This window comes from Lepidochelys olivacea (genome assembly GCF_965140295.1).
Source record: "Lepidochelys olivacea isolate rLepOli2 genome assembly, chromosome: 5".
Classification (NCBI taxonomy): Eukaryota; Metazoa; Chordata; order Testudines; family Cheloniidae; genus Lepidochelys; species Lepidochelys olivacea.
Window position 1 is genome coordinate 70,422,396 of NC_140415.1, and position 19,258 is coordinate 70,441,653.

The 19,258-nt window shown below is 40.5% G+C and overlaps 1 protein-coding gene across 1 annotated transcript in view; it reads left to right on the plus strand.

Annotated features, from left to right (window-relative positions):
* The window catches only part of MAN2A1 (mannosidase alpha class 2A member 1), a 212,097-nt gene that overhangs the window by 110,492 nt on the left and 82,347 nt on the right, over positions 1-19,258 (plus strand). The window contains exons 10-12 of the mRNA XM_084629262.1: positions 10,907-11,092; positions 14,998-15,112; positions 18,536-18,603. Coding sequence (XP_084485388.1) covers positions 10,907-11,092; positions 14,998-15,112; positions 18,536-18,603 — 369 coding nt within the window. The remainder of the gene's footprint in view (positions 1-10,906; positions 11,093-14,997; positions 15,113-18,535; positions 18,604-19,258) is intronic.

Genomic DNA, 19,258 nt, shown 5'->3' on the forward strand with positions numbered 1-19,258 from the left:
CTTCCTATAGTTCCAAGGCATTCGAGTACAGTGGTGGCAAAGCAGCAGGATTAGTCTGGCTTTAAAATATTTGTGTTTATTATTTTGCCATGCTGCCAAAACTTTGTTGAGGAAAGAAAGTGAGAGAAGGGAAATAGTGATTTTAAATAACCTGTATCTCAATTCAGTCCAGGGCTCCATCACCCTGGATTTTTTCTGCAAACTGTCCTCATACACACCAATGGCAAGTTCAACACCAGGCACTTCATTTACAAGGTATAGCTCTGCTGTACTCAGGAGCTTTAAATTTAACTGAAAAATAATTAGAGGAGTAGTTTTGTGTTACTAGAGGGTGGAAAACAAGACCAAGGTAGCTACAATACTCTGGCTTATTGTAAGTAAACAACTTGCACAGGCTAAAATTTATAACAAAAATTTGCAATATTGTTAAATTAGTTTAAGCTTTAAAAACAAAGAAACAAAATAGTGTGGAACTTATTTGAATAGGAGAGTAAATTTGAATTTGTCCAATACCCATTAGAAAATTTCAGAAGTCAAATGAGGAGCCTTGAGAGAATTTTACATTCGTTTTTCATTTTTTGACTTGCACAATTTTGAAATTAAAATGAATTCCATTGTTCAGGCTGTCTACTTAATTTTTTAAAATTTTACAACTAATTATTTTCATTTTTCAAAAAGCTGCTGAATTTACTATGCAAAATATTTCTATTTCAAGACCTATAGGACAGAGTTCTTAGTTGTCACAGATCATTAGAGCAGCTGCACAGCGTTAGTTAAATCAGACCTGTCAAATGAGATTAGCAGGGTGCACTGTGGTCTTCTTTCCATGCTATAACTTCATGCCAAAAATTACTGTCTTGAGACAGGTTGTATCAATGAGGGACCAAAAGTTGCAAGCATAAGTAACAAACGCGGCTCATTTCAAAGTTGTTGCTCAATGTTCAACGGCTTTTGGGATTTCTCAGGTCCTATTTTTAGCTAATTTTATAAAAGTGCTTCGGGATAAATTATGGATTGATTATTTATAGTTCTCTGTTGAAATACATAAAGCAAGAAGAATTTTAATTTGGTTAGATATGATTTGTCTTTCTATGACATTATTAATTTTCTTTATTTTTAAGATCCCTTGTATCGGATGTTTTTCTCACTACTGGAGTTTTCGTTGATGGTAGGGGATGTGGTGTATTGATTCTGTAAAGAGACTTTCTGCTAGCTTTCCTAGACTGAGATTAAGTTAGAGACAAGAAAATTGCTTTCCTGAAGTTTAAATTTCTCAGAAATAATGTAGTTTTTCATACATTCAGTTCATTTATCCTTAGGGATTTGATCCACTTTAAAATTTAAAACAGGGTTGAGGTTTAAAAGGAAATCATGGTTTTAAGAGATTGCAGTAAAACGCAATCAGTCACCTATTTTTTGGAGTGGAAAACAAAAGCCTTAAACTGCTCTAAGTGATAAATTAATTCACCTAATGTGATAGAATCATAGAATAGCAGGGTTGGAAGGGACCTCGGAGGTCATCTAGTTCAACCCCTGGCACAAAGCAGAACCAATCCCCAACTAAATCATCCCAGCCTGACCTTAAAAACCTCCAAGGAAGGAGATTCCACCATGTCCCTAGGTAATCTATTCTAGTGCTCCACCATCCTCCTAGTGAAATTTTTTTTCCTAATATCCAACGTAAAACTCCCTCACTGCAAGTTGAGACCAACTGCAACTTACTCCTTGTTCTGTCATCTGCTACCACTGAGAACAGTCTAGATCCATCGTCTTTGGAACCCCCTTTCAGGTATTTGAAAGCAGCTATCAAATCCCCCCTCATTCTTCTCTTCTGCAGACTAAATAATCCCAGTTCCTTCAGCCTCTCCTCATAAATCATGTGTTCCACTCCCCTAATCATTTTTGTTGTCCTCCGCTGAACTCTTTCCAATTTTTCCACATCCTTCTTGTAGTGTGGGGCCCAAAACTGGACACAGTACTCCAAATGAGGCCTCACCAATGCTGAATAGAAGGGAACGATCACGTCCCTCGATCTGCTGGTAATGCTCCTACTTATACATCCCAAAAGGCCATTGGCCTTCTTGGCAACAATGGCACACTGTTGACTCATATCCAGCTTCTTGTCCACTGTAACCCCTAGGTCCTTTTCTGCAGAACTGCTGCCTAGCCATTCGGTCCCTAGTCTGTAGCTGTGCATGGGATTCTTCCGTCCTAAGTGCAGGACTCTGCCCTTGTCCTTGTTGAACCTCATCAGATTTCTTTTGGCCCAATCCTCTAATTTGTCTAGGTCCCTCTGTATCCTATCCCCACCCTCCAGCTTATCTACTTCTTCTCCCGGTTTAGTGTCATCTGCAAACTTGCTGAGGGTGCTGTCCACACCATCCTCCAGATCATTTATGAAGATACTGAACAAAACCGGCCCGAGGACTGACCCTTGGGGCACTCCACTTGATACCGGCTGCCAACTAGACATGGAGCCATTGATCACTACCCGTTGAGCCTGATGATCTAGCCAGCTTTCTATCCAACTTATAGTCCATTCATCCAGCCCATACTACTTGAACTTGCTGGCAAGAATACTGTGGGAGACCGTATCAAAAGCTTTGCTAAAATCAAGGAACAACACATCCACCGCTTTCCCCTCATCCACAGAGCCAGTTATCTCGTCATAGAAGGCAATTAGATTAGTCAGGCATGACTTGCCCTTGGTGAATCCATGCTGACTGTTCCTGATCGCTTTCCTCTTCTCTGAATGCTTCAAAATTGATTCCTTGAGGACCTTCTCCATGATTTTCCCAGGGACTAAGGTGAGGCTGACTGGCCTGTAGTTCCCCTGCTTACTTCAGAAGCTGTGTGAACTAAGAATGTGGATCTATTATCGTACCTTGAGTGGATTTAAGAATAAGGGCCCACTGGATATATGAACTGGGGTGGCCCATTAGTTGGGAAAACATGGAGTTTAGGGACAAGCTACTGTGACTGAAGATGCTGGTGGTCATGGGGAAAGGAGGAGCTCACAATTCAGGATGGAGGAAGAAAAATCCCTTCTTCAGTGTCACACAGGGACTCATTAACCTTACTAGATCACTTGACTCCTATGCCCATTGCCCTCCCTCCCCTGCCCCCCAGGCTCCTCACAACCAAAAATAAACAGAGATACAAAGTGGGTGAGGTAACATCTGTTACTGGACCAACTTCTGTAACCTCCCCCACCTTGTGTCTCTAATATCCTGAGACAACACTGGAAACAAACAAACCTAAAAAGCAAACCCCTGCAACACAACAAACACCCAAAACCAGGGCTGGATTGAAGGACGAGAGTATCCTGGTCACTGTCTCTAGAGCAACCCACAACACAGGAACTTAACACCCATCGATTTACCAGAAGAGTGTGTATTGTAGTAAATTGAGAGGACTGTTAGTAAAATAATATGGGCTGCTCATAAGATATTTTAATATGTAGTCCATAGAATAGTTTGGGTTAATAAATAAATAAAAGTTAGGTTTTGGGCCTAGGTTAGCCTAAGGGTAGAGAAATATGAGATATTGAAGCAGCTATTGTGAGAAGTCCAAAATAAATAGGAGACTGAGTGTTATGAGAAAGTAAGAGTTAGCAAGGACATGACCCAGGGTGGTTGTTGTTATGTTTTGGTTATAATCGATTGAGCAAAGTTTTTAACGTGTTTTTGTGAATTGTGAATGTTTTATTAAAATGCTATCTAGAGTGTGGGAAGGACATTGGTGCATATGTTAATTTAAATAATGTGTAATGTAAAGAGTGAATAAGAAGGTGGCAGAACTACAATTATGATTAAGGCAATTTTAATGTTAATTATTAGTATAACAGTATATAAGGAGTAGTTTAGCTAAATTCAGGGATAGCTCCAACTAACATCAAAAGTGTACTGTTAGGTTCCAGGATTTTAAGGCTGTACTTCGCACTGTTGTCAGTGGACTGATTTCCCACTGATACACCATTTCATCTTTGAGAGAGAGTATAATAGTAGCATTTGTGTAAGGAGTAATTGCATGGCTGTTTGCTTAACCTATCATTTTTCTTTTTAAATAAAGTTTGGCTGGATCATTCAAAGTGTTGCCCAGTGCTCTTCTATTAAATACATTTTCTGTAACCAACCTATAGGCTCAAACCTGAAAATTTAGTTGGATTTTATAGCATCCTTGTCTTTAACAGCTTAATATTAGTTGGGAGCATTTCAACATAAAGGTTACAAATAGAAACTCAAATATGCGTTGTGTATTTTACTGTATGTTGTGGCAATAACTATTAAACTTAAGAAATTAATCTTCTCTCCATATATTTATCTCCTTTTTCCTGTTTTATGACTTTCTTTCCAGCCATTTTGGCATTCCTATTCCCTCTTTCATCTTCATCAGTATTTACCCTCATGCTGATTTCTTTTCTTTTTTTTCCCTTTTTTGTGTTTTCTTCTGTTTTATAAAACATACACCTCTGCTGTTTCTTGTTTTTCCCCACATATACTTCATTGTCTTATTAGCCTGAGTTAATTTCCTTTAGCTACTTCACTGAAGCTAGTGTAGCTGAAGGCAGAGTGGGCACACCGCAAAGGTTATCTCAAGTTATCCTTGAGTAACTGTATGTACACTGTTGCAATAATGACCAAAGTGAGATGCTTGCTTTCTAGGGGCAGTTCCCTTAGTTCTTAGTGTTGCAGTATCGAGCCACTCCTTCCAAACTCTTGCAGTTTATTTTGGTAAAATGTTTGTCTGTTCTGGTCACATGGGTGGAAGTGGACTTCCCCCAGCAGCTTATTACAATATTCCACTTCGACTTGTGTTTGTTACCTGCATTCTGGTGGAAAGCCATGGATTCTGCTCTGAATGATGAAGTAGGATCCATTGCTTTTCCCTGTTCATCTCCTAGTCTCCCCTGCCCAGCTTGCTGATGTAGCTGTTGTGAGGCTAGAAGCACAGATGGCTCAATCTTTTATTCTCCATGAAGCTCCCAGTTCTCCTTTCCAGCTTGGAGGGGTAGGTATCACTGGTGGGCTCTGTATTTGCATTCGTGCATAAGAAAGCTGCCTCTGAAAGTACATTTATTTTGATGGTGATACTGGAAAAAGAATGTGTTAAATATCCTTTCCTCTGTATGGCAGTCTCAGCTCTCACAGAAACATTTGCTGCTGCCTCACCTCACATTGGTGTTGGAGATCTTGATCTCTCCTGGCAGGGTCATGGCGGATGTACATAGCCACCATATACTCATCCCCTCTTCGTTGCTGTTCCTGCTTCAGCTTCTCCCTTTCAAGCTCAAAGAGGTGGCCATACTGTCTGCCAGTCACTGTGCATTTTCATCAGAAGGATGTCCCAGTGCCCTCCTCTTTCTTCTTCTTCTCTGATTCTGGGTCTTAGGGCTGACTGTCAGTAGCCTTTTGAGTAGGTGACCATGTGTGCAGCAGTGTGTTTTACAATAAACCTCAGTTACAGTATTTAAATCCCCTGCCCCCCTTGGAATCCCTCTTCAGTCCCATGTGGATGCCAGGGAGGGGACTGATAGTGGAGACTAAGGGTGATGGGGTAATGCTGGTTCCTAGGTCCAGCAGGAAATGTTCAAACAGCAAACAGCATTACCCAAATCCTGCCATCTGGGTGCCAAAGGAGAGGAATGGAGATGGGGGGAGGGGAAGATGGTTCACACTCAGAAGGGAGCATACAAACAGCATAAATGGGGAGGAGTGGAGATACGGCTATTTCCCATTCCCAGCAGTTGCTGAAACCTGCCTTCAGGATGCTGGAAGAGAGTGGAGAATAGTGTTTCCTATGCCCTGAAGGGACGATACAAAGTGACATTTTTAAAGCCGATATAGATTGGCTCTACAGAGGCACTGATGAGGTCCTTATGTCATGTCTCCCCTAACCATAACAATCATGAATCAAGTCTTTACATGGCTGAGGTGATGCTGTTTCAGCTGCCACTTCCTTCTTTTCTCATTCTGCCGTGGAGTCCTGAGTGTGGTCCAAGTGGCTGTGGCCCCCTGTGGAGAGCATCTGCTCTGCTCCACTTTGAGGACACTGTGGCTGTAGATGGCACTTGCTCTAGGTCATTCTCAATGTCCTCTGTGGTTGGTGCCTACAAAGTTCCCCAGGTACCCCTGAGCTGTCCAGAGAGTAGATGGACTTTGTACTCAGGGTCCAGGAGAGCACCCAGTTGTAGTATGGTGAACTCCTGTACTTTGTCTAAGATACAGGGTCTTGAGGTATTTGGTCTTGTCTGGTACTGGTGGTCAGTTGGTGGATCCCTTCTTCGGTATGTCTCCATTACGAAATTAGGTCGATTTTATAGAAGTCGATTTTTAGAAATCGATTGTGTATGTCCCCACTAAGCGCATTATGTCGGCAGAGTGCGTCCTCACTACCGTGGCTAGCATCGACTCACAGAGTGGTGCACTGTGGGAAGCTATCCCACAGTTCCCGCAGTCTCTGCTGCCCATTGGAATTCTGCGTTAAGCTCCCAATGGGCAAAAACATTGTTGCGGGTGGTTTTGGGTACATGCCGTCAGTCTCCCCTCCCTCCCTCCATGAAAGCAACTGCAGACAATCACTTTTTTCCCTGGGTTACCTGTGCAGATGACACAGCACAACAAGCATGGAGCCCGCTCAGCACACCGCTGCTGTTGCGAGCATTGTAAACACCTTGCACATTACACTGCAGTATGTGCAGAACCTGGCTAAGAGACGTCAGCACGAGGACAATTGTGAGGAGGACACAGATGTTCCTGAAAGCACAGGATGTGACAATTGGGACATCATGGTGGCAGTGGGGCTGGTTGATACAGTGGAATGCCAATTCTGGGCCCAGCAAACAAGCATAGACTGGTGGGACCGCATAGTCTTGCAGGTACGGGATGATTCCCAGTGGCTGCGAAACTTTCGTATGCGTAAGCCCACGTTCCTGGAACTCTGTGAGTTGCTTTCCCCCACCCTGAAGTGCAGGAATACCAAGATGAGAGCTGCCCTGACAGTAGAGAAGCAAGTGGCGATAGCCCTGTGGAAGCTTGCAATGCCTGACTGCTACCGGTCAGTCAGGAATCTATTTGGAGTGGTCAAATCTACTGTGGGGACTGCTGTGGTTCAAGTAGCCAATGCAATCACTGATGTTCTGCTATCAAGGGTAGTGACTCTGGGAAATGTGCAGGTCATAGTGGATGGCTTTGTTGCAATGGGTTTCCCTCACTGTGGTGGGGCATATGTGATGGAACGCATATCTCTATCTAGGCACCGGACCACCTTGCCAACCAGTACATAAACTGCAAGGGGTACTTCTCAATAGTGCTGCAAGCACTGGTGGATCACAAGGGATGTTTCACTGAAATCAATGTGGGATGGCCGGGAAAGGTGCATGACGCTCAAATCTTCAGGAGCTCTGGGCTGTTTGAGCAGCTGCAAGAAGGGACTTACTTCCTGGACTAGAAAATTACTGTTGGGGATGTTGAAATGCCAATAGTTCTCCTTGGAGACCCAGCCTACCCCTTGCTCCCATGGCTCATGAAGCCATACATAGGCAGCCTGGACAGTAGTAAGGAGCAGTTCAACTGTAGGCTGAGTAAGTGCAGAATGGTGGTAGAATGTGCCTTTGGACTTTTAAAAGCTCGCTGGTACTGTTTGCTGACTAGGTTAGACCTCAGCGTAACCAATATTCCCAGTGTTATTACTGCTTGCTGTGTGCTCCATAATATCTGTGAGAGTAAGGGGGAGACGTTTATGGCGGGGTGGGAGGTTGAGGCAAATTGCCTGGCTGCCAATTTTGAAGAGACAGACACCAGGACAATTAGAAGAGCACAGGTAGGAGCGCTGCGCATCAGAGAGGCTTTGAAAACCAGTTTCATGACTGGCCAGGCTACAGTGTGACAGTTGTGTTTGTTTCTCCTTGATGCAAATCCGCCCCCTCTGTTGATTTTAATTCCCTGTAAGCCAACCACCCTCTCCCCTTCGATTATGGTTGGCAAAGGAAATAAAGTCACTGTTGTTTTGAAACCATGCATTCTTTCTTTATTAATTAAAAATAAAAAAGGGAGATAACTGATAAGGTAGCCCATGTGGGGGAGGATGCGGTGGGGGAGGAGGGAAGGACAAGGGCACATTGCTTATTGTAGCCACACAACAAATCAAAACTGTTTGAATGACAGCCTTCTTTTGCTTGGGCCATCCTCTGGAGTGGAGTGGCTGGGTGCCTGGAGCCTCCCCCCCAGTGGCATTGGGTGTCTGGGTGAGGAGGATGTGGAACTTGGGGAGGAGGGCAGGCGGTTGTATAGTGGATGCAGTGGCAGTCTGTGCTCTTGTTGGCTTTCCTGCAGCTCCACCAGACGCCTAAGCATGTCTGTTTGCTCCCCCATTAGCCTCAGCATTGCATCCTGCCTCTTCTCATCACGCTCACTTAATGCTTTCCTGGTCTCTGCCATTGAATGCCACCATGCACTCAGCTGTGCCCTATCAGTGTGAAGGACTGCATGAGCTTGGAAAACATGTCATCGCAAGTGCGTTTTTTTCACCTTCTAATCTGCGATAGACTCAGGGACGGAGATGATAGCGGGAGCATAAAAACATTTGGACCTGCAGAGGGATAAAAAGGGAGAGTAAAATTTAAAATGATACATTTCTGAGAACAAAAGGGAGACTCTTTCACAGTGAATCAAGCAAGTCACAGCAGACAGCACATGTGCTTTAGGTACAAGGTCACATTGTGTCTTTTATATTGAGTGCCTGCCGGTATGGTGACACATCACACATGGCTGGGCAACAGAATTTGGTTTCCAGGCAGCCATGGTAAACCAAAGGCTACGTGGGTTTGGCTTCTAACGCCTTCAGAACATGTGGGAATGTTTTCAAACTGCAGCGTTCTCCTATCCCATAGCAAGCAATGCTGGTTGGGTTTGCCATTTAAAAGGAGGGGCTGCGGTTTTCGGGTGGATGTGCAGCACACACCTCCCCCCCATCCCTCTGCGTGGCTATTTGGGATGATCCCTTCCTCCCCTCCCCCCGCTGCGTGGCTATTCTCAGGGTTGATCCCTTTTAGCCAAGCGCAAACAGCCCAGCATGAATGGGGTCCTTTTACTGTTTCCTTACAAAAATTCCCCTATTTCAACCAGGTGACCATGAATGATATCACTCTCCTGGGGCTAACACAGAAAGATAAAGACCGAATGTTGCTTCAGTGTGACCAAAACCCAGGACCATTTGCTGCCATGTTTTGTGCTGCCATGATTCCAGAATACTTGCTACTGGCGTGGCGTGGCGTGGTAAAGTGTCCTACTGTGGAGAACGAAATAAGGCAGCCCTCCCAGAAACCTTCTGCAAAGGATTTCAGAGTACCTCCAGGAGAGCTTCATGGAGATGTCCCTGGAGAATTCCTGCTCCATCCCCAGTCACGTTAACAGACTGTTCCAGTAGCTGTACTGGCCGCAAATGCATCCCAAGTCTTCAGGGCAAATCAAACATTTCTTTGCTTTTAAACCCTGTACTGTAGTTACAAATGTGCCCTCACCAGAGGTGCCTTCTCTGGCTTCAGGGTCGGGGATCCCGCCTTGGGAGGGTATTGGCTCTAGGGTGATGAAAAGGTCCTGGCTGCCAGGGAGAACAGATTCACCAGTTGCCTGCTGTGCATTCTCCTCCTCCTCCTCCTCCTCTTCCTCATCCACAAAATCCTCCTCCATGTTGCGTGAGACTCCCCCCTTGCAGCTGTCCATGGACAGTGGTGGGGTAGTGGTAGGGTCCCCCTCTAGAATGCCATGCAGCTGATCATAAAAACAGTATGTATGGGGCTCTGACCCAGAGCGACCATTTGCCTCCTTTGTCTTTTGGTAGGCTTGCCTGAGCTCCTTGACTTTCACGCAGCACTGCTGTGTGTCCCAGTTGTAGCCTCTGTCTATCGTGACCTGTGTGATTTTGGCACATATATTAGCATTTCTTCCTTTTTGATAGGAGTTCTGCCTGCACAGATTCTTCTCCCCATGCAGCAATCAGATCCAGTGTCTCCCATTCGCTCCATGCTGGAGCTCGTTTGCAATTCTTGGGGGACTGCATGGTCTGCTGAGCTCACCATGCTGGAAATAAAATTCAAAAGTTCCCAGGGCTTTTCCTGTGTACCTGGCTAGTGCATCGGAGTTGAAAGTGCTGTCCAGAGTGGTCACATTGGAGCACTCTGGGATAGTTCCCAGAGGTCAATAAAGTCGATTTGCATCTGCACTACCTCAAATTTGACCCAGAAAGGTCGATTTTAGCACTACTCCCCTCGCTGGGGAGGAGTACAGAAGTCGATTTTAAGAGCCCTTTAGGTCAATGGAACAGGGTTGTTTGTGTAGACACATTCATTATAAAATCGACCTCACGTGGCTAAATTTGACCTAACCCTGTAGTGTAGACCAGGGCTCAGACAGTTTGGATGTGTTGTCATAATCTTTTACTTTGACTGTTGTGTTATTTAGGAAGAAATTAGTTTGGGTTCTCAATGACCAAACTAAGACCCAAACAGAGGTCTTAAAAATTAAATAAGAGTTCATGAATACTGCATGCAATATATACAGTATGTACCTTTTGAGAGGAGTAATTCTGTTGGTTAAACAAGTTGTGTGTTCTTGAAAGTTTAATTTTTCTTCTGTGACAGAAGGTATCCTGAATGCATCCATCTAAGGTATGATCACTGATCATTACAAATTTGTGCAAATGAACTTCTTTATTGCTTTATTTGTAAATAGTGAATTATATTGTAATTGACAAAATTTAACTTTTAGTTTAAAGAACCTAGAGGACCACTTTTAGGGGAAGCTGTGAAAGCGCTGTGGTTCATCTCTTAAAGTGTGTGTTTGGCTTTGTGTGTGCATGTTTGTGTGTAAACAAGTAGCTCCATTCATTTTTTTCTTTGATTTTCCAGAGCTGCTGAGATCCTTTATTCTTTTGCACTAGTAGAGTCCAAAAAATATGAAAAGATGAATGCATTTCCTTCAGTGGAAAATTATAAATTGCTGACGGAGGCTAGGAGGAACCTAGGACTCTTTCAGCACCATGATGCCATCACAGGAACATCTAAAGATTGGGTAGTTGTGGATTATGGAACTAGGTAATATAATTTAATGAGTACATTTAAATATTTACATTTATTTTCTCCTGTGTTTTTGTTATGAATATACTGTATTTTTAATATAGCTACCAAAATATATACCACTGAGAAAATATTACTGCTACTTTGTATTTTATATATTCTCTTCTATCTCAGCATATCCATATAAAGTAGGGAAGTAGTTCCCCAATTTTGTAGAGTAAGAAATTGAGGCACATAGAGGCTACAATGTGCACAGGGGTTTTAAAGGAAGGTTGAAGATAAAGCCTGCAGCTTGTGCCTTAACCACAGGGCTATCATTCAAAGCAAAACTAGGTACTGCTGCATTAAGTCTCTGCCACTGTTAAGCACTGATCAAGAAACTTGATGTTGACTAGGTATTATGTGATTATCTTAGTCTTTCCCACTATATAATTTCCTATCTTCAACCTGGGACATCATTTTCTTATTACTATGCTTATTAGCTCATTTGTAGATTGATTCTTTGTCAAGTTTGGAAGTGAATTGCTTTCTCTATATTTTGATAGAATAATTTATAATATTCTCCTAAGTAGTTGCAAAGTAGAGATATTGCTTTTAAAACACCCCCACCACACACACACCTATAGCTATATGAATGAATGATTCATTCAGAACACTTTTATGTACAGAAAATATGAAAAGTAGGTACTGGTGAACTTGCTGAATGGATGTCTTATTGACAGAGAGAGAATACTATATTAAATAAGCCAATGCTTGAAATAATGCCCTTAAAACACTCTTCTGTTTCTGACTTTTATATTCAGAGAGTATATTTAAAAAAAAATCCTCCAAACTTTCCTATCTCCTCTCCATGTGTATCTGTGCCATTTGGAAGGTAGGGAAAGCTGGATCAGTCCCAATTTAGCATTAATTCTCCAAAGCATGGAATGTGAAAGAGTTCAATATTATATAAATTATATACTTCCTTTTATCTCTATTTATAATATAAGAAAAATGAGGCACCCTTCTAACAGATCACTTAAATTCAAATTCTTGGTGTTATCAGTATCACTTGATTTGCTATGGATGCCTATAAATTAATTCTTCACTGATTGTCAAAGGGATTATGGGCATTCTAACTAGAACATCACTTGTTCCTTTAGGCTATAACTAGGTTCTGGCATTTCTTGTAATTGCATTAAAGTCAATGGGAGCTGCTGGGTGTTCAGCACTCTTGTAAATCAGGCCAGTTCTTTAGATGCCTTAATGCAGATTTAGAAATTTAACTTGCGGTACCTATGCTTGAAAATCTTGGCTTAATGTTCTTCTCACATATGTAGATCTACTAGAAAAAGGCAAAGCAAAAAAGTCTGATTGACAAGCTTGGATAATCTTGATCCATCAGTTATGGGGTTACTCTGAGACAGACTAAAATAAATGGACATTGCCCTAGTAATGAAAAATAAGAAATCAAAATGAAAATAGCTCTTTATTCCATGAGATGAGGAAAAGATAAACAGTAGAAATCTCAAATTAAAAAAGAAAAATCTAACAAGGCTAGAAAGATCTGTAGCTCACGAAAGCTTATGCTCAAATAAATTTTTGTCTCTAAGGTGTCACAAGTACTCCTTTTCTTTTTGCTTCCAGCATGTAATTGATTGAGGAATTGGGAAGGCTCTGTTACAAAGAATAAACCCAAGAAAGACTGTTTTCTCCAGAGCATAATCCAAAGGGGACCTCAACAGTTCAGTGAGATAACCAGAAGAAGATAAAGCTAGAACTAGACAGACAAGAGTGAGGGAACAGTAAGACCATGCAAATATTTTGTGTTGTATTGCAGGTAGGAAGTATGCCTTCCCCTTCACTGTGGAAGATGATAGAGAGCAAATAAGTGCCAAAAGAAATTATGATACCAAAATAGGCAAATTCCTTAACTTTACACTGTCCAAAGAGCTAAGATTTTGTATGGTTCCCCAAAATGGAAATATCTTGAGTCTCCATAATTAATGCAGTGTTGACATCTTTGGGTGCATGCTTCCTGCTTCAAATGGTTAGCATAAAGAAGCAGTCCTCCAGCATGATACGTGATGATGATTTGTCTGCAGCATTAAAGACTTTTTGCAGCTTCTACAGACTTTTCCCAAGCCATCCTATCATGGCATGATAAATTCTGAAGTTCTTCAGTGCAAAGGAGAAGAGGATCAAATGAATTCTACAAAAAATCAGCTCCAGCATCATATTTGTATCTGTGCTATTCTGCATTCTCTCTGCCTTACAGTAGGAGTTATGACATCTAACGTAATGCAAGATCATGGGGTACTGAAAAGTGAATACCCAGGCTAAACAATTAATAGTCACATCAAAATATTCAAGAGTCAAAGTGCATGGACAGCCTTAGAAAATGATGACTGAATAGTTGTCGGATAAAGACAAGCCGTTGCTTCTATCAAAAAAACATTAATAGAGCAAATTGAGGCTTATATTTTCTTCCCAAAGCCTCACCGTGACAACAGAGAATCAGTGTCAGGAGAGCTTTGACATTTTATTTGGATAGAACAAAAGACTTTAGGAATCTCCTAAAACAGTGGTTTTCAATCTTTTTTCATTTGAGGACTCCTAAAAAATTTAGAATGGAAGTGTTAGACTCCTTTGAAAATCTTAGACATAGTCTGCGGATTCCCAGTGGTCGGCAATCCACAGGTTGAAAACCACTATCCTAAACTGTTCCTCTCAATTGCGGAGAGATCCAAGGGATCCGCAATATCAAATCAGAGACTCTCCAAATGGATATCAAACTGTATTAACTACTGCTATAATGCCCACAATCTTCAATCCCTGTCTGGAGTCCAAACTCCTTTCATGAGATGTTTCCACTTCTGTAGCCTTCATCAGAAATATGCAGGGCAGAAACTTGGGCATCTGCCCATATGTTTTTAAAATATTATCCATGCTCATCATCCCATGCCATATTTGGCTCCACAGTATTAGCATCAGTTATAGCCCCATTCCTCCATCAGCGGTACTGCTGTGGAGTCACCTACAGTGGAGCACCCATAGGGAAGGTGAAGCTGGGAAAACCAACAAAAAGCTTATCTGGGTAGCGTCATTCATGATACTGCTGATTACGTGTTCGATATGAAGCCCAGAATAGGTAACACAAGTGCTGTATTTAAAAAACTTTATGCAGTATGGAAGTCCAGTGTGATTAGCAAAAACATCACACTGACTGCTTATAAAGATCTTAAGTATCATCTTCTATGGAGCAGAGTCCTGGAAAAGTAATTCTATCCCATGCAAATTTGACACAGCTTTCAGTGCAGTTGTCTGCATAGACTATCCAAAGTAAAATGAACTTATTATGTAATGAAAGATGGCTTAGAATGGACATACCTACATAAAAGGCAAGTAGTACCTAAGAAAGTTGGACATATTTTGGACATCTTTTAAGAATGACTAGTAACATGCTAAGTAAACTGAAATTTATTTAATGGAGATGGAGAAGTTGACCTAAAGGCATGCTCTGTAGTACAATAATGGCTGAAGCAGCATTATTGCAGCTAAATATGAAAGAGCTAGACACAAGAGCCCAGGGTAGGGATGATTGAGGCCATTTGCCTTCTTCCATATGGTTCTGATAGTGTGGCAAGGATGGTGATGATCTTTGGGTGCCCAAATTGAGACAGGGTAAAGTAAGGGTCTAATTTTCAGGAGACAAGTGCTCAGTATTGCCTCAAAATTAGGGTCTTTCAAGGTATCTCAAGTTGGGCACCCAAAATAACTGGTCATTGTTGGAAATTTAGGTCAGAATAAAAAAATTACTCAGCTAAAGCAATACTTTTAATAGTTAATAATATTTCTATATCCTTTTTTTCCAAGGGTCTTATAATGGCTTTTTATAAACATATAATCTCAAAACTAGTAACAATTGAAAATTTTATCAACAGGCTTTTCCATTCATTAATGAATTTGAAGAGGGTGATCATTGACTCTGCTCATATTCTTATCCTAAAAGACAAAGATACCTACATCTATAACCCATCAACTCCGTTCCTTAAGATGGTGAGTTGTCCTACTTATCGTTTTTGTATTTTTTAAAAGTTATATGAATAATCTTTTAAGACTAATTATGAATGATGTGGAGAAGTTCAACTTCTACTCTGAAAATTAACTATGTAAAGATTGTCCCTTCTTACTCAACAGATCTGGTCTCTGTATGTAGTTAGAATTACAGGTGGTGTTGACAGCAAAAATAGATTTTACTACTTATTGCAGTTGGCCCTGCAGAACCTACATAGCTGAAAGTGAGTGTACTGGACTCTGTTTCATGTGCATCATCAACAGAATTTATCTATTATCCAATTATCTATACCTGTTGCTTGTGAAAATTGATGATAGTGAGGTTGCACAAGTGTAACTGTAGGCCTAACTTGACTTGTAGGTCATAATTACTTATGATGATGAAGGGGAAAGAAAGAGCCCATTCTGAATCTGAGCCCAGGTTGAATCTGCAGAATTGGAATATAGAACAGACATACTTTTATTTGTAAATTGAGAGAATTTGATATGGGAATCCACTGAGGAAAAATGAGCTCAAAGTTCCTGCAGGCCATTTTTGAAGTCACTTTTCAGAAGAGAAACACACTAAAGGAATATATTTAATTTAAAAAAAGCAAATACTATAATTTTTTTAGTCCATCTCTTTTAACAAACTATATTATTCCATACCAAAATCCTTTGTTATTGTTAGAAATATTTTAAAATTGCCCTGTTGAACACTTTAAAGACCGGAAATAACATAGTTAAGGTTACACACATCTTAAGTCTGTGCCTTTGCACATAAGTGTTACAATGCAGTCTCTAGTTACATGGTCATATGACGCTTAAATAATTTAATATAATACATGAAAATGTTTCTACAATCAGCAATGTGCATAAGTAACATCTTGAAATATTTTTTCATTCATATATACTTACACAGTTTTATTTTCACATATCTTTAATTACTTGAACTTTTTAAGGCACACATTAATTTGGTCAGTATCTATGTCATCACAGATCCAATCAATAGCATCCTCATGGGGCACTCATTACTCTGCTGAGAAAGGAATCCAGCTTCTAGATCCCTGAGGGCAAGTCCACAGTGCAATCAAACACAGCTTGGGCTTGGAGGGCTTGGGCTACAGGGCTTTACAATTTCAATGTAATCATCTGGGCTCGCGTTGGAGCTAGGTAACCTCTCCCCTGATAAACCAGCTCTCCTGGTTGGGAGCCAGTCTTTTCTCAAGAGTGATTACATTTCAATGGTTGTGCACGTAACAACTCTCTTTTACTAGACCTTTGCCACCCACCTGTGGAATTCCAGTCCAAGATGGGGGCAAACAGACCATAGAGAAGGCAAAAAGTACTGCACATTTGAAATGAAGTTTGCAACTTGGTAAAGATACATACAGAGTTTATTATCTAACCCAGGATTCACAAATTGTGCACACAGATTTCCCAAAATCATTACTTATGTATTAAGCTTTTTTGCTGGCTGGAAAGAAAATGTAATCTGGAAGTGCATTCAGGGATTTAAACAGTTAATTGTTACATATACTTCAGGCAATTACTTCCTCCCCTGAATTATATTTCAGGGCAGTTGTGCTGTGCTCATGCCTCATGCTGAGTTTTCAGTATTACTCTTCTATAGTCATGTAGTATAGGAGTATGTTTATTACCATAACACATAAGAGTCCTAGTCATGGACCAGAGCCCCATTGTGCTAGGCACTGTACCAACATAGCGCAGAAAGATGGTTCCCCCCCTTACAATCTTATCAGACAAGGGACAACTGATGGATACAGAGACACAAGGAGTACAAGGAAACAATGAGTCTGTATTGGTCAGTGTGGTAGGCAATAGTCTCTCCACACCAGTGGCATAACCGTTGTCAAATTTCTTTTGTAGACATCACGGAAATTCAGAGTTTTAAGGAGTGATTTGAAGGAGGATAATAAGGTAGCTGTGTGGATGTTTTATGGGAGCTTCTCTGAAGCATGAGGGGCAGCATGGCAAAAAGCACAAGGGTGCTTCTTTGAAAATGTAACAAATGTGAGTTATGGAGGTGGGAGTCGACATTTTGATAGTAAATGAGAAATGATAGGTAGGGTGGGGATATGCCACGGAGAGCTTTCAAAATGAGGACATTTAAATTTGGTGAGATAGAGAAGGGGGAGCCAGTGGAGGGATGCAAAAAGAGAGGTTGTCACAGATCCTAGCTGAGCATCTCTTCCAAGCATTTCTTACTCAGACCTTTAAGAAAATAACTTTGGGTAAAAACCAGACATGGACAATTTCAGCCATAGAGGTGAATTTTTGAGAATATTCTGAGTAATTGAAATTAGAGAGTTCTAATGAAAGCTATTTTACTATTTTTAAGTATAATGGCTGCTACTCCCAGTATAAATAACCTATAGGTGTGAACTTATCAAGTCAGTGTTAGAAGAGGTGTGTTTTGTTTATTTTATTATATTCATTCACATTTTTAGACAAAATGGAGAGCTGTAGGCCACAACCCTTAATGATTTACTAGCGGTAACACAAAAGTTACTGCTTATGTAGTAGTACAAAAACTTGCCTTCTTTAGGCTGTGACCGTTAGAGGGTGACTAGATCATAAGGGGGAGTTGTACCCATGGTAGAGGGTAGTTATATAAAGACTCCTTGTGCAAGGACAGGCAAACATTCTTAGCATTTTATAGAGAGACTCTGGAGTTTAGGAAATAAACCTGTTTTTGAAAGTGCTTACTGCATAAACTTACACTGTTACTGACATATACTGGCCTGCTGATGAACCAACACCTCGTTTAAAAAAAAACCCCAACCTTAATTTATCTGGACGCCCACACAATCCTCCCTCCTCTTCTTTTGTGTGTGTGTGTGTGTGTATACTTGGGTGGTGGAGCAGGGAGAGAATAGTTTGTTGAATTCTAACAAAGAGTAAACCAATGGCTTCTGCAACTAAACTGTAGGACTATAGTGCTTGAGAGGGTAAACCTCCAGCAATAGAAAGTTAATTTCAACGTACTGAAATTGTTTGTAAACCACACCAGCTATATTAGTGATTAGAATGTCTAGTACACAGTTGTAGAAACGTGTATAGGTGTCAGTGAGTGTGAAGGTTGGGTATAACAATAAATGACTTAATGGGAACAATGATTTCAAATTGGATGAATAAGTATACATTTTTCCTTTCTATTAAAATCTATTTAGACAGGTATGTTCATAATCTTCTTGTTAAGTACAGGTTTGGAGATGATTATCTGGTGAAGTGGTGACTAGTGTCTTCCTGCATATTGTGGTAAATTAGGTTTCATTGGAAGTCGCTATTGGTGTGATGTAGATAGTGCATTTTTAAGTGTTGGTTCTTCTAAAACTGAAATGTATGATTTTTAGTTTGATCTATGTATATCTATATAAATTCAAAGTTTTTTTTTCCCTGTAGGATGATGTTCAGTCCTCACAAGATTCTCTGCCACGCAAGACAGTTATAAAGCTGAGTATACAGCCAAGGTAAATAATGCATTAATACACAGTATTTGAAAGTTTCCATATAGCAATGTCTCTTCTGCTAATCACTTATTTTCTTTAGTGTTTTTAACTTTTGTACAATTTATTTTGTTCTAAAATAATTAGTTTTGGTAAAATTTTAGTTCATGTTGAATTTTCCAAAATTAAAAATATTACCCATTTTTAATTGCAAAATGGGAGTTTCCCACTTTATTCATGCTAAAAATTAGCATGAATGGAATGCTAAGATTGCAAAATAAAGCATTCAAGTAGAAAAATTCCAAGATTTAAATATTTCTCTCATACTACTATTTCAGCTACAGCTAGCCTAGTAATTATACAATATAACATGCATTTATAGCACAACAGTACCTGAGTTTCCATCTAAAAAGGAAAATAAGAATAGAAAATAATATGTATGTGCAAAGTGGCTAAGTTAGCATTGTGGGAGAAACACAATAGCTAAATGCTGAATTTCATATCCTTAAAATTTCAACAGCAAAGCTGGAATGTTTTCTTTTATTACTGCATCTTTCTAACATATTAACATTATTTTTTTAAAAAAATCTACGTTTATCATTATTATTATTTATTATTATACTTGATCAGGATTGGAGCCCCATTGTGATGGATGCTGTACAGACACATGTTGTGAGTC